The sequence below is a fragment of the Lepidochelys kempii genome, chromosome 3 (assembly GCF_965140285.1).
Source record: "Lepidochelys kempii isolate rLepKem1 chromosome 3, rLepKem1.hap1, whole genome shotgun sequence".
Taxonomy (NCBI): Eukaryota; Metazoa; Chordata; order Testudines; family Cheloniidae; genus Lepidochelys; species Lepidochelys kempii.
In genome coordinates this window covers 107,024,993-107,039,153 of record NC_136382.1, presented here as the reverse complement: position 1 = coordinate 107,039,153, position 14,161 = coordinate 107,024,993, and the positions used below count along the sequence as shown (strand labels likewise).

General features: G+C 43.5%; 1 protein-coding gene across 1 annotated transcript in view; it reads right to left on the bottom strand.

Moving 5' to 3' along the window:
- ECT2L (epithelial cell transforming 2 like) overlaps positions 1 to 14,104 on the bottom strand; it is a 60,168-nt gene extending 46,064 nt beyond the window's left edge. The window contains exons 1-3 of the mRNA XM_073337461.2: positions 9,898 to 14,104; positions 7,662 to 7,774; positions 3,033 to 3,195 (exon numbers count right to left, since the gene is read on the bottom strand). Of these exons, the coding sequence (XP_073193562.2) occupies positions 3,033 to 3,195; positions 7,662 to 7,774; positions 9,898 to 10,089 (468 nt within the window). The 5' untranslated portion in view covers positions 10,090 to 14,104. The remainder of the gene's footprint in view (positions 1 to 3,032; positions 3,196 to 7,661; positions 7,775 to 9,897) is intronic.
- Positions 14,105 to 14,161: the final 57 nt, after the last annotated feature.

Here is a 14,161-nt window from a genome sequence, read left to right as displayed (position 1 = left end):
CTGTGATGGTGTCCTCTGAATAGATATGTGGGCACAGTTGGCAACGGGCTTTGTTGCAAGGATAGGTTCCTGGGTTAGTGGTTCTGTTGTGTGGTATGTGGTTGTTGGTGAGTATTTGCTTCAGGTTGGGGGGCTGTCTGTAGGCAAGGACTGGCCTGTCTCCCAAGATTTGTGAGAGTGCTGGGTCATCCTTTAGGATAGGTTGTAGATCCTTAATAATGCGTTGGAGGGGTTTTAGTTGGGGGCTGAAGGTGACGGCTAGTGCGTTCTGTTATTTTATTTGTTAGGCCTGTCCTGTAGTGGGTGATCTTCCTGATAACACCATCCTGGCCACTATGGATGTAGAAGCCCTCTACACCAACATTCCACACAAAGATGGACTACAAGCCGTCAAGAACACTATCCCCGATAATGTCGTGGCTGAACTTTGTGACTTTGTCCTTACCCATAACTATTTTACATTTGGGGACAATGTATACCTTCAGATCAGCGGCACTGCTATGGGTACCCGCATGGCCCCACAGTATGCCAACATTTTTATGGCTGATTTAGAACAACGCTTCCTCAGCTCTCGTCCCCTAACCCCTACTCTACTTGCGCTATATTGATGACATCTTCATCATCTGGACCCATGGAAAAGAAGCCCTTGAGGAATTCCACCATGATTTCAACAATTTCCATCCCACCATCAACCTCAGCCTGGTCCAGTCCACACAAGAGATCCACTTCCTGGACACTACAATAATAATAATTAATAATCGTGCTAATAAACGATGGTCACATAAACACCACCCTATACCGGAAACCTACTGACCGCTATTCCTACCTACATGCCTCCAGCTTTCACCCTGACCACACCACATGAGCCATTGTCTACAGCCAAGCTCTGCGATACAACCGCATTTGCTCCAACCCCTCAGACAGAGACAAACACCTATAAGATCTCTATCAAGCATTCTTACAACTACAATACCCACCTGCGGAAGTGAAGAAATAGACTGATAGAGCCAGAAGAGTACCCAGAAGTCACCTACTACAGGACAGGCCTAACAAAGAAAATAACAGAACGCCACTAGCCGTCACCTTCAGCCCCCAACTAAAACCCCTCCAACGCATTATTAAGGATCTACAACCTATCCTGAAGGATGAACCAACACTCTCACAAATCTTGGGAGACAGGCCAGTCCTTGCCTACAGACAGCCCCCCAACCTGAAGCAAATACTCACCAACAACCACATACCACACAACAGAACCACTCACCCAGGAACCTATCCTTGCAACAAAGCCCGTTGCCAACTGTGCCCACATATCTATTCAGGGGACACCATCACAGGGCCTAATAACATCAGCCACACTATCAGAGGCTCGTTCACCTGCACATCCACCAATGTGATATATGCCATCATGTGCCAGCAATGCCCCTCTGCCATGTAGATTGGTCAAACTGGACAGTCTCTACGTAAAAAAATAAATGGACACAAATCAGATGTCAAGAATTATAACATTCATAAACCAGTCGGAGAACACTTCAATCTCTCTGGTCACGCAATTACAGACATGAAGGTCGCTATCTTAAAACAAAAAAAACTTCAAATCCAGACTCCAGCGAGAAACTGCTGAATTGGAATTAATTTGCAAATTGGATACTATTAATTTAGGCTTAAATAGAGACTGGGAGTGGCTAAGTCATTATGCAAGGTAGCCTATTTCCCCTTGTTTTTTCCTACCCCTCCCCCCCACCCCCCAGACGTTCTGGTTAAACCTGGATTTGTGCTGGAAATGGCCCACCTTGATTTTCATACACATTGTGTAGAGAGTTGTCACTTTGGATGGGCTATTACCAGCAGGAGAATGAGTTTGTGTGGGGGGAGCCGGAGGGTGAGAAAACCTGGATTTGTGCTGGAAATGGCCCAACTTGATTATCATATGCATTGTAAGGAGAGTGATCACTTTAGATAAGCCATTACCAGCAGGAGAGTGGGGTGGGAGGAGGTATTGTTTCATGGTCTCTGTGTATATAAAGTCTTCTGCAGTTTCCACAGTATGCATCCGATGAAGTGAGCTGTAGCTCACGAAAGCTTATGCTCAAATAAATTGGTTAGTCTCTAAGGTGCCACAAGTACTCCTTTTCTTTTTGCGAATACAGACTAACACGGCTGTTACTCTGAAACCTGCAAATAAAGGCGTTTTCGTGTTACTTTGATTGTCATATTTGGCCTAAGAGGACTGGAGAAGAGAAAGAGTAGGCTAATTGTTATACCACTGTGAGCAGCTTCTGAAGATCAATATTTATTTTATTTTAATTTCTATAAATAGCATTGCTATACACTATGCATTTAGACAGACCAAAACAAACAGTAGCATTGTGGATATTCCAAAATGCTAAGCCCTGGCATTATCCGTATCCATATGGTCCACAGCAATCTCTATAAATTACGGAGTTTTAGGATATCCAGCTAACTACATAGCTCTAAATTTTGTATTTTGTTCTGTTGCTTGATGTGTGCATTTAAAGACCAACGCCAAAGCAGGGTTAAGTATAGAAGCAAAGCAGCAGAATGAAATGTAGAATGAGAATTAGCTTCTGACAAGAGAAAATATAAATGCCTTTATGTGTAATATACTCTTAGAGATTGAGATGTTCTTGCTAAGGTTGGATGAAGCTGGTTCCAACAATTTAATCTGTTATAGTGAATTAAATAAAGCAAAGTTTAAAAGATTATTTTGTCAAGTGCGTGAAAGAGTTGAAAATTCTGGTACAGAAGATCTTTCCAATTATTATTAAGTGTGCTAGACAGATACATGGAATGCTTCAGAAGGTTGAGCATTTATCTGAGTGCTGTACAAGATACGAAATTGCTTTGCAAATTATGCTATTTACAACATGCTGTTCCAGATTTCCCATTTCATGTATGCAGTGCGCCTTAAAAGTGCTGTAAATGTCCAGTTACCGGTCCTATTCCTATCAACATCAATAAGAAAATTCTTCTTGATTGCCATGGGAGTGGGACCAGGCCTACAATGAACACACCTGTTCAGTTATAAACTTCCAGTGCCAGTTGACTTGGGCAGCTGCACACAACTCCCTGGGGCTGAGAAAGGAGAAGATGTACAGAGATATGAAACGTGGCAGCACTTTGGTGAAATCCACTTTGGTCACTGGAATCGTCTCTGCAAACCAGTTTTGGGTAAACCTGTGAAGAGACAGATATTCACCATAGTTAAAATCCTGTTGAGATTCTATTCTGTCACCCAGTTGGTCTTCCCTTTCAGAAAACCTGAGATCTCTTTGAAGAATATTGTTAGGAGTGAAGTGATTCCTATGACAGCATAATTTGCAAAGTGCTTTGGGACCCACTGGGAAGGGATTAAAGATGTATTTAAGTCAATTTAAGTCAAGAAGAAAGCCAAGGAAAGTGTGGGCCCCTTACTGAATGAGGGAGGCAACCTAGTGACAGAGGATGTGGAAAAAGCTAATGTACTCAATGCTTTTTTTGCCTCTGTTTTCACTAACAAGGTCAGCTCCCAGACTGCTGCGCTGGGCATCACAAAATGGGGAAGAGATGGCCAGCCCTCTGTGGAGATAGAGGTGGTTACGGACTATTTAGAAAAGCTGGACGTGCACAAGTCCATGGGGCCGGACGAGTTGCATCCGAGAGTGCTGCAGGAATTGGCAGCTGTGATTGCAGAGCCATTGGCCATTATCTTTGAAAACTCGTGGCGAACCGGGGAAGTCCCGGATGACTGGAAAAAGGCTAATGTAGTGCCAATCTTTAAAAAAGGGAAGGAGGAGGATCCTGGGAACTACAGGCCAGTCAGCCTCACCTCAGTCCCTGGAAAAATCATGGAGCAGGTCCTCAAAGAATCAATCCTGAAGCACTTGCATGAGAAGAAAGTGATCAGGAACAGCCAGCATGGATTCACCAAGGGAAGGTCATGCCTGACTAATCTAATCGCCTTTTATGATGAGATTACTGGTTCTGTGGATGAAGGGAAAGCAGTGGATGTATTGTTTCTTGACTTTAGCAAAGCTTTTGACACGGTCTCCCACAGTATTCTTGTCAGCAAGTTAAGGAAGTATGGGCTGGATGAATGCACTATAAGGTGGGTAGAAAGCTGGCTAGATTGTCGGGCTCAACGGGTAGTGATCAATGGCTCCATGTCTAGTTGGCAGCCGGTGTCAAGTGGAGTGCCCCAAGGGTCGGTCCTGGGGCCGGTTTTGTTCAATATCTTCATAAATGATCTGGAGGATGGTGTGGATTGCACTCTCAGCAAATTTGCGGATGATACTAAACTGGGAGGAGTGGTAGATATGCTGGAGGGGAGGGATAGGATACAGAAGGACCTAGACAAATTGGAGGATTGGGCCAAAAGAAATCTGATGAGGTTCAATAAGGATAAGTGCAGGGTCCTGCACTTAGGACGGAAGAACCCAATGCACAGCTACAGACTAGGGACCGAATGGCTAGGCAGCAGTTCTGCGGAAAAGGACCTAGGGGTGACAGTGGACGAGAAGCTGGATATGAGTCAGCAGTGTGCCCTTGTTGCCAAGAAGGCCAATGGCATTTTGGGATGTATAAGTAGGGGCATAGCGAGCAGATCGAGGGACGTGATCGTTCCCCTCTATTCGACATTGGTGAGGCCTCATCTGGAGTACTGTGTCCAGTTTTGGGCCCCACACTTCAAGAAGGATGTGGATAAATTGGAGAGAGTCCAGCGAAGGGCAACAAAAATGATTAGGGGTCTGGAACACATGAGTTATGAGGAGAGGCTGAGGGAGCTGGGATTGTTTAGCCTGCAGAAGAGAAGAATGAGGGGGGATTTGATAGCTGCTTTCAACTACCTGAAAGGGGGTTCCAAAGAGGATGGCTCTAGACTGTTCTCAATGGTAGCAGATGACAGAACGAGGAGTAATGGTCTCAAGTTGCAGTGGGGGAGGTTTAGATTGGATATTAGGAAAAACTTTTTCACTAAGAGGGTGGTGAAACACTGGAATGCGTTACCTAGGGAGGTGGTAGAATCTCCTTCCTTAGAGGTTTTTAAGGTCAGGCTTGACAAAGCCCTGGCTGGGATGATTTAACTGGGAATTGGTCCTGCTTCGAGCAGGGGGTTGGACTAGATGACCTTCTGGGGTCCCTTCCAACCCTGATATTCTATGATTCTATGATTCAATTACTTGACCATTTCTCTATTGATAGCATCGCAACTCAGTGACATAATGCAACATTTTGAGGGCAAATCTAGACTTTTATGTAAAGAGGAGCATCGCATTGTTGTAACTAGTGAACTGTATGTCTTGCAAACCAAACAAAACTATGCCAAGAGTGTGGTCATTTCATCAGAACCACTTATGTTTATATCACTGGCCCTTATATCACTAGATTGGTTTTATTGCTCTCCAGAAGACTGGAAAGAGTTGAACCTTTGTATTTGTAGTAGCCATTTTCTATTATTAGTAATCTAGTAGGTCAGGAGTTTGAGAGATGACTCTTGTCAATAAAGAAACTATTAGGCCCTGGATAATAGGCAAATTATCTATGTGAAGAACACTGACACATTCTATATGATTTTATAAAAATATGCTAATTAGTGTGAATATAATGTAATTGGAATATGCTTCTTGCAAAAGGTCTCTTGTAAGGTATCATTACAAAGCTTATAATCTACTGAGTGTGGTCATCCTATTTGTATAAATGTATCACTCTTGTATCTGAAACTAGAAATATAAAATATAACTCTGAGGGCCTACTGTAATTATGCAAAGTGTGGGCCATTAATGGTGGTTTGGAATCTTGATGGCTTCCATTAACCAGGACAATTGTCTGTAGATGGCTCTGTTTTACTTGCAAGTCTTCCTGTATACGTGTGTGCTGGCAAGTGAATAATGAAGTCTTACAGTGACATGTGATCATGTCAGCTGAACTGGACTCCATCTTTAAGCTGGTACTTTTCCATTGAGAAGGAGGGAGTGGGAACCCAGAGAGGGACAAAGGATTCCCGCCTTATGCAAAAGATATATAAGTGGGTGGAAGAGAACAAACGGAGGCAGCCATCATGAGAAATCCCCTAGCTACCACCTGAGCTGGAACAAGGGCTGTACCAGGGGAAAGGACTGTGCCCAGACTAGGAAGGCATCCAGTCTGTGAAAGAAACATATTGAAACATCTCGGAGAGTGAGATTTTATCTGTATTCAGTTTTATTACTGTATTAGGCTTAGATTTGCGTGTTTTATTTTATTTTGCTTGGTAATTTACTTTGTTCTGTCTGTTACTACTTGGAACCATTTAAATCCTACTTTCTGTATTTAATAAAATCACTTTTTACTTATTAATTAACCCAGAGTATGTATTAATACCTGGGGGGGGGGGAACAAACAGCTGTGCATATCTCTCTGTCATTGTTATAGAGGGCAAACAATTTGAGTTTACCCTGTATACGCTTTATACAGGGTAAAATGGATTTATTTCAGGTTTGGACCCCATTGGGAGCGGGGCATCTGAGTGTTAAAGAAAGGTACACTTCTGTAAGCTGCTTTCAGTTAAACCTACAGCTGTTAGGGGACATGGTTCAGACCTGGGTCTGGGTTTGCAGCAGGCTAGCGGGTCTGGTTCAAACCAGGCAGGGCACTGAAGTCCTAAGCTGACAGGGCAGGAAAGCAGGGGCAGAAGTAACCTGGGTACATCAGGTGGCAGTCCCAAGGGGGCTTCTGTGATCCAATGGGTCACAAACACACAAATCAATCCAGATGTTTGGATGGGAAAGGATCAAGACGTCCAGGGAAAGAGTGAAAGATCTCTCTCATTTTTAATAATCACAAGTGGCCAGGAAACAACTCTGTAAACCCTTACCCACACACAGACCAATAGAAGTCAGTGTATAAAGGATGTCATGATTAGGCCCTTGGTTTATAAGAGCTGACTAAAACCTGGTCCTGTGAGGTACAGAGCTCCCTCTGCTCCCATTAGGAGCCAGTGGGAACTCTTTGTGTTCAGTACCTTGCAAAGCTGAATCTTTGGGATCTGATTATGCAATATAACATGGAGCAGGCTGTTGTGCCCACATGGAACCACACTGACTCCAGTGAGTCTCTGCACAAGCAAAGCAAAGCAGTCTGCCCACCCACCTATAAACTGCAACATTCATTGTGAGCTCTTTGGAAAAGGAACCTTGTCTGCTCCATGTTCTGCACAGCATTGATCACACGGACAGTGCTCACCCGATAATATATAATACTAGATGGAAAGGCGATAGAGATTTTTTTTCTTATTTCCCTACTGATGCAATGAAAAGGGGAAAAGATGGAGAATCTGGAGCCTCAGGCCTGCACTAGACAAATATCTACACGCTTTCTCTCAGTTTTGGTACAATGTTAATTTTTAGGTCTTATGAATCTGACAGTGTCCTTTTTAAACCAAACTGACAGGGCCCTCTTTAAAAAGATAGGTACAATTTCAGGTCCCAATCAGATCCATCTGGGTGACACCTGCACGAGTGTTAAACCCTCAACGACTTCACCTGGATACCACAAGGTTACAGGGATCCCCCTGGGCAAATCTCATTACAGAATTGGTTTGATGTGTGTTTTATGTAACATCCATATTCATACATACCTGCTTGTTTGGAAAGACAACACTAAGCTAGTCCTTGTATCAAACTTACTTCAGTTGTGATTTACTGCATCTCATCAACATTGTGTGGAGGAATTGTTTGCGCTGCTTGTCTGTCCACAGATCAAACCAATGGCTTATGAGACTAACTCTTTCCTGAAAGAGCTGAAAGGAAACAGAGTATTTCCGTATCTCATTCAGTATGTTATGCAGCCCTGTACAAGTCTGATGCATGTATAATGATGCTTAGGGAGGCAGTGTGACCCTAGTAGATAGAAATTAAACTGGACAGGGGTGCTGACAGCCACTGAACCAAACTGTAACCCTGTATATGATGGAAAACACTTCAAGCCAGGGGGTGCTGCAGCGCCCCCCCCCCCAGACCCATAGTTCATGTACCTATGAATTGGAGGCTTGTCTATATGACAAGTCACGGCAAGGCAAGCCACAGTATGAATCTACAGCATACCAGCTTGCACCACAGTCATGTCCTGCACAGACACTGTAACAAGAGATTTTGCTTTTAGCTGTTTTGAAAAACCTTGCAGCACTTTGACAGAGACCAACAGAGAAAAACTGAAAAAGGGGTTTAAATAGTGTAAAAATTTCACCTCTTCCCCATGGATATAATTAAGGTGGCAATAGCATCAGGACACTTTGACTTGCATAAAACAGTAGTTAGTTTTAAGATTAAGGCTTTAGATAAATAGTAATTTGTGATCATTTAAAGTTAGAAATCCAAAATGGCAGACGCAATATTCCTCTATGAAAGACACCGGGTCAGGGTATGGTTCCAGCAACTAATAGGGAATGACACAGCATTTCTCCCAAGACCTCAAGAGGAGGAGCTTTACCTGATGGTATCAGAGGGAGGAGCTTAGCTGTCTAAAAATAAGTATGACATAATGGGGAGGAGCTAGAAAAAAATAGCAATTATGCTAATATCTGGAAGCTGATTGGCTGAGCCAGGCTCATAAATAATGTTAATGATCAGACCTTGAGAGAGAAACCAGCATATAAGGCCCACAGCGAGCAGGCTGAGTGTAGTGGGGTTGAGGCTTTGTGGAAGAACAGAAGCTACCTGAGAAAAAGAACAGAAAAGTGTCCACCTGGAAAAGCAGCAGCAGCAGCACTCTAAAGGTCACCACGGCAATGGCTTTCTTAGCAGCGCAATTAGCAGTCCCTGCCGGCAGCAACAGCCAGCAGTGACTTCTGCTACGCCTGCAGCCTGAAGCAGCAGCAGCAGTTAGGAAAATTGTGGCCTTGACAATCACCATCCTTAACATCATTACGGACAGATCAGAAGGACCATTAAGACGAAACAGAGGGAATTTTCCTTCTCCTTGGCCTTGGGTTCTGTGGGAATGACTCTCTCCCTTAGTTCAAAACCCCTGTACAAGAGGGAGATCAAACTACGCTGTTCTAAGAGGATAGAGTCCACTTCCTCTCACTCTATCTACTCCAATTGCTACTCAGCAAGGTCTTTTATTCTTTTACACTTTCCTCTGCAGGTAAAATGAGCAATTTCTGAGTATATCAGCCTAGTGCCAGGCCACAGCAATGCCTGTTGGATGAGGCCTTTGGGGAATATAGTCCCATTTAGTTAAGAGCAGCATCAGATTTGATTAAAGGAAAAAGAAAATTTGTTAAAAAAACATTGAAACAATGTATAAATCTGTAATTTAAAAAAAATTAAAGATGTGTAATGCCATTGTACCTGAATATTGTTATAGAGCCAATCATGTGCTTGCTAATGGCCACAGTGCTTATTGCTATGAATAGTCCTTGGTCCTCACAGGTGTAATTCCTGTCAGACATCATGGCAGTAAATACTTTGCCTCGAGGAAGCAGTTTGTCGTTTTATTTTTAGTAGTTATTTGTATTGTAGTAGCTCCTAGAAGCCACGGCCCCACTGTGTCAGTAACAGTACAGAGATATAACAGACAGTCCCTGCCCCATTTCTGTTAAATGACCAAAGAAAATGAAGATGCAGCAGTTAAAAGACAAGGAGATGTTGATGTAATATTTTTAAAATGTGAGGTTGGTTTCTGATCTAATTTACATGAACATGCATCAGTGCATATTTTATAAGATGTTTCCTTGTCATTGCTTGTGCAAGTGCACATTGGAGGTGTTTCAAGATATGTGGCAATGTGCACCAGTGCATTTCATGATAGTTGAGCCTATGAAAATTGGTTAGTCTCTAAGGTGCCACAAGTACTCCTTTTCTTTTTGCGAATACAGACTAACACGGCTGCTACTCTGAATTCTACCAGACTGTAACTTACCTGCTTGTTGAATGATTTGTTTGCGATAGGTGTCCAAGTGCTGAACCTTGTGTTCAAGCTCCCAGTGGTCTGGATTTTACTGGAAGACACTTTGCTGGATTTCACTGTGTTTTCTCCAAGGAGTCCTAAACTCTCTAGTTGCCATTGTTTAACAGTGTGAGGACTTGGTGTTAAATAAGCTGTGGTCATCATTGCAGCAACGATACTTGGTTACACCAGCTGTGTTAGAGCCACCTAGAAATTCAGTGAACTAAAGAGATATGTGAAGTGATCTAATTAATTCTTAGTAGAGATGGATGCAAACTGTAAAATTCAAAATTCAAACTTGGATTCAGATCTGAAACCCACTCCCAACTCCCCCTATGCTCAGTGGGGTATTTAGATCCAGAAGCCTGATTCCAGGCCCATTTTATATATAGTTCGTGTCTTAAAAATACCTTGCTGTCAATCTTATATCTTGCAATCTTACCTATGTTTAGATGAGGCAGCTGGGTAAAGGCCATCCTCAGTATGTACAGAAGCAGGCCCAATGCTTGAGCTGTGATTTCATCAGATCGCATAACTGACATTGGGACTGGTCAGTAAGAACCTAGATGGGAGACTTCCCAGGCTACCAAAGGAAGTTCTGTTGCCTCAACAGGTGGCAATCTGCCCTCTGTCATATGACTACACCACAACTAAAGGGGGGCAGAATTTGTCTGGGCTTACCCAAAGAAGGGCAGCTCCGCTTTGTGGTTGGCATGGGGAGAGGAAAAAGGTCAGAAACTGCTGTAAAAGGTGCTCGGTGGTCAGCTTTGCAGCAATGACTCCCCCCACCCCACCCCACTCCAACCAGGAATGTGCATAAAGGTACGAAACCTGGATGGGGCAAGTCTCTATGTCCAAGCAGCGAGGAAGCCAGCACCTACCCTCCCTCCCCTAGTGGAGGCGAATGGCAGGCTGGATTAGGACCTGCTGTCGGTATTATGCTAGTTCCCCTTTTTAAAGGGGGGCTGGGAAGGAATTTTTCCTGCACCACCAGATTTGGCTTTGGTGGAATGTGGTTTTTTTCACCTTCCTCATAGCAGGTATGAGGGAGGATCTTTTCTGGTGAATAGAAAAGGTGGTAGGCCATATGTCGCAACTTATTTTGTAATATTGGGCTGATGTTCAGTGACCAGATAGATGGCCTTAAGTAAATTACTTAAAAGGAGGTACTGGATAAAGGAACAGAACGGGAGAGGGGGTTGAGGGACACCTATGATTGGTATGGCAGGGAGTCAACACTACCCCCCTCACCTTCCCGTTCTCATAGCCCTCCTTAACCCTCTTACAAGGCTGGTGAATGTTAAGGTCCAAGCCATGGATGGAACCTGGGGAACCTGGATGGAAACAAAGAGGGGGGCTGGTGGAAGCCCCGGAAAATTGATTTGAATAAGCATGGATTAAACAAAGGGGGGCTGGTGGAAGCCCCAGAGAATTGATTTGAATAAGCATGGATTTACCTGCACTATACACTTTATCTGCCGTGTAGTCCCAGGCATCTATACAATAAAGTTGCGGCCTGATTAAAACCCATAACAAGTGTCTTGTCCTTCTTGTGGTTTACCCAATGTTCTGGTGTGATTCTTATAGCTCCTATTCTTGTGTGGGTGCCTTCTTCTAGTCATTACAAATTCCATGGGTTTTTTTGTATAGAGAGGGGTTGCTGCCCTATTGTTGGGCCAAATTTATAAATTGAGTAGTCTACTTATGTACAATTCTTTTGTCACCATTCCCTTTTACTACCTTTAAATTAACGTTGGACTCATGAAAACTGCAAGAACTGTAATCCTGGAGACCAATGAATTTTATTTTCAAAATAAATATTTACCTTGTATTTACTAGGTACAGGTTGGGTTGTGGTGGTGCATACTTCCCCCCCCCCCCTCTGCCCACCATTGTATCTCAACCATAAGCTAGAAAGCTGCCATTTCTGTATGTGAGTAGTTTATTCTCCATACCCATTCAATGCTTGGTCCCTCTCTGATAACAAGGGGACCTACTGTGGTGAGGATACCAGATTTCCTCTAGTTTATGGACCTAGTACTGCTGTATCTAATGCTAGGTCTGTTTATGTTCCCCATCCCCTCTCCCTTTATGGAATCTGTGTCAGGTCTTTACTGAATAGCTGCTGATGAGATGGCACTTTGTCCCCATTTTAAATTGTGCTATAAAAGCTATGCTGAAATGTCTTGTCCCGCCATGCTGCTTGCCTGCAAATTACATTTGCATTTTCATATCTGCACCAGTTTTCATTTAAAAAAAATACCTCAATTTCTCTGGCAGAGGAATGTAACCTTCTTACCCTCTTAAAGTTCTGATCTCTAGCCTCTGTTACAATCAGTCATGCACATAGTACCTAGCAATTATGAAAAACCTAGAATGTTCATTTTGGATTTAGTTTTGAAATCTTTACACCTGTTGCTCTGCAGTCTGTATGAGTCAGGCCTGCAGGACATTACTCCCTGCCCTTTCTATTAACATTAATATACTAAAACTAAAATATAAAGCAACCCACTTTTCCCACAGAACAGGGAGTTCATAGTCATTTGAATGCTTTACCTCTAGGAGAGGATACTTCTTGCTTTTCCTTCTGAGAAAGCCGCTGGAGAACTGCAGTGGAAGCTGGAATTATTGCTGCGTTGGATGAGGGTCAGTACTCCCCCATCTCCATAGGAACTGCACAACAAGCTACACCTTGGGCTCCCAGCCAGAGCCTGACTCAGGCTACAGTTGCCTTGTGTGCCCCTCCCAAAAAGGGGAAGGACCTGCGGCACAGCTTCAAATCTCAGTGTGGGCGCACTCCCACTAGACTGGCAACTTGCAGCTGCCCATACACCGTGTAGTGACATGGGCATAGAACCATCTATTGCATTCCCACTGTAACAGGCCCTTTACCCCACATGTGACAGTGGCACAGCAGAATTGGGCTGAAGCAATCCTAAACAGAAGGGAATGGCACTGGTATGTCCCAGTGTAGGGCAGGCCAAATGGAGAGCAGCACAGTTATACCAAACTACAGCACAGCACCATCCAAACTAGTGTACAATGGGACAACCTACCATTATTGCAAGTGAGTCAGGACTAAAGGCCAGCATCTCTTAGCTAGGGAGATCATTCTGAGTGGGGACTGTTGTGGGCTTAGCTTTTGTAGAACTAGGTAAGATTATCCTAATTGTAAAGGTTGAGAAACTGGAACGCAAGTTAAGGAACTTCCCTGGGGTCACAAAGCCAGTCAGTGGCAGTGTAGGAAATATAAGTAAAGAACACAGTAAAAAACAACAGATTGAGTTGGGGATTGGTCTTGCTTTGAGGAGGGGGTTGGACTAGATGACCTCCTGAGGTCCCTTCCAACCCTCATATTCTATGATTCTATGAACACCCATGTAGAATCAACTCCTTCAGGTGACATCAACCATCTTATTAAATATTGATTTTCTTGTTACTAAATCTCTTTGCAACTTGCAGTCTGAAGAGACTGTTAAAGTTGACAAGCCAAAAATCACAACCATCTCCCTTTGAATATATGTATATTCCATTTCCTCAGGTCTCCCTGCAGTACTTGAAAACAGATTTCAAATAGTTTCTACATAAAAACACTACACTCCTGCTTGCAAAAAGTTTTAGAGCTAAAAATCCTACGTATAGCAGCTGTCTAGTTATTGGCTGACCAAAGTCTGACAAAACCTTGGGTACACTGTCTTTTGCTAGTGTGGTCAGTGTATTGTGCTCCCAGTTCCTCTACTCTGCTCACAACCTCCCCAGAAGAAATCCATCAGATTAGGAGTTAGGGGTCTTCCGTGGTGGCAAACTCTTTCTAAAGAGTCTCACTGACAAAGGGGTGAGTAAATCACAGTGTAACAAGGGAAGTAAATCACAGCGGAACAAAGGAAATTTGGGGGAAGAACTTTGCTAGGAATCTGATGGTTTAGTGTGGGATTTGGGCTTCTAGGTGGGAGAAGGAAGGGAATGCCAGTGCTTTACTTAAAAGATGCAAGAGTTGGGCTTGCTTTCAGTGGGGATTATGGCATCTAAAGCCTCCTCCTCACAGAGTTGGAGTTTCTGTTTAGAACTTTAGGGATCAGACGAAGCTACAATTGATTGAGAAGGAAAGAGGTGGGAGCTCATGAGGCAAAGAACTGTGTTCTTTCAATGAAGGTCTATGGAATCCTCTCCTCTGTCCCAGCCACTAGTAATGTGGATAGATCAAGAGCTCAGAAAACCCAAAAGGGAAGGGAGAGAG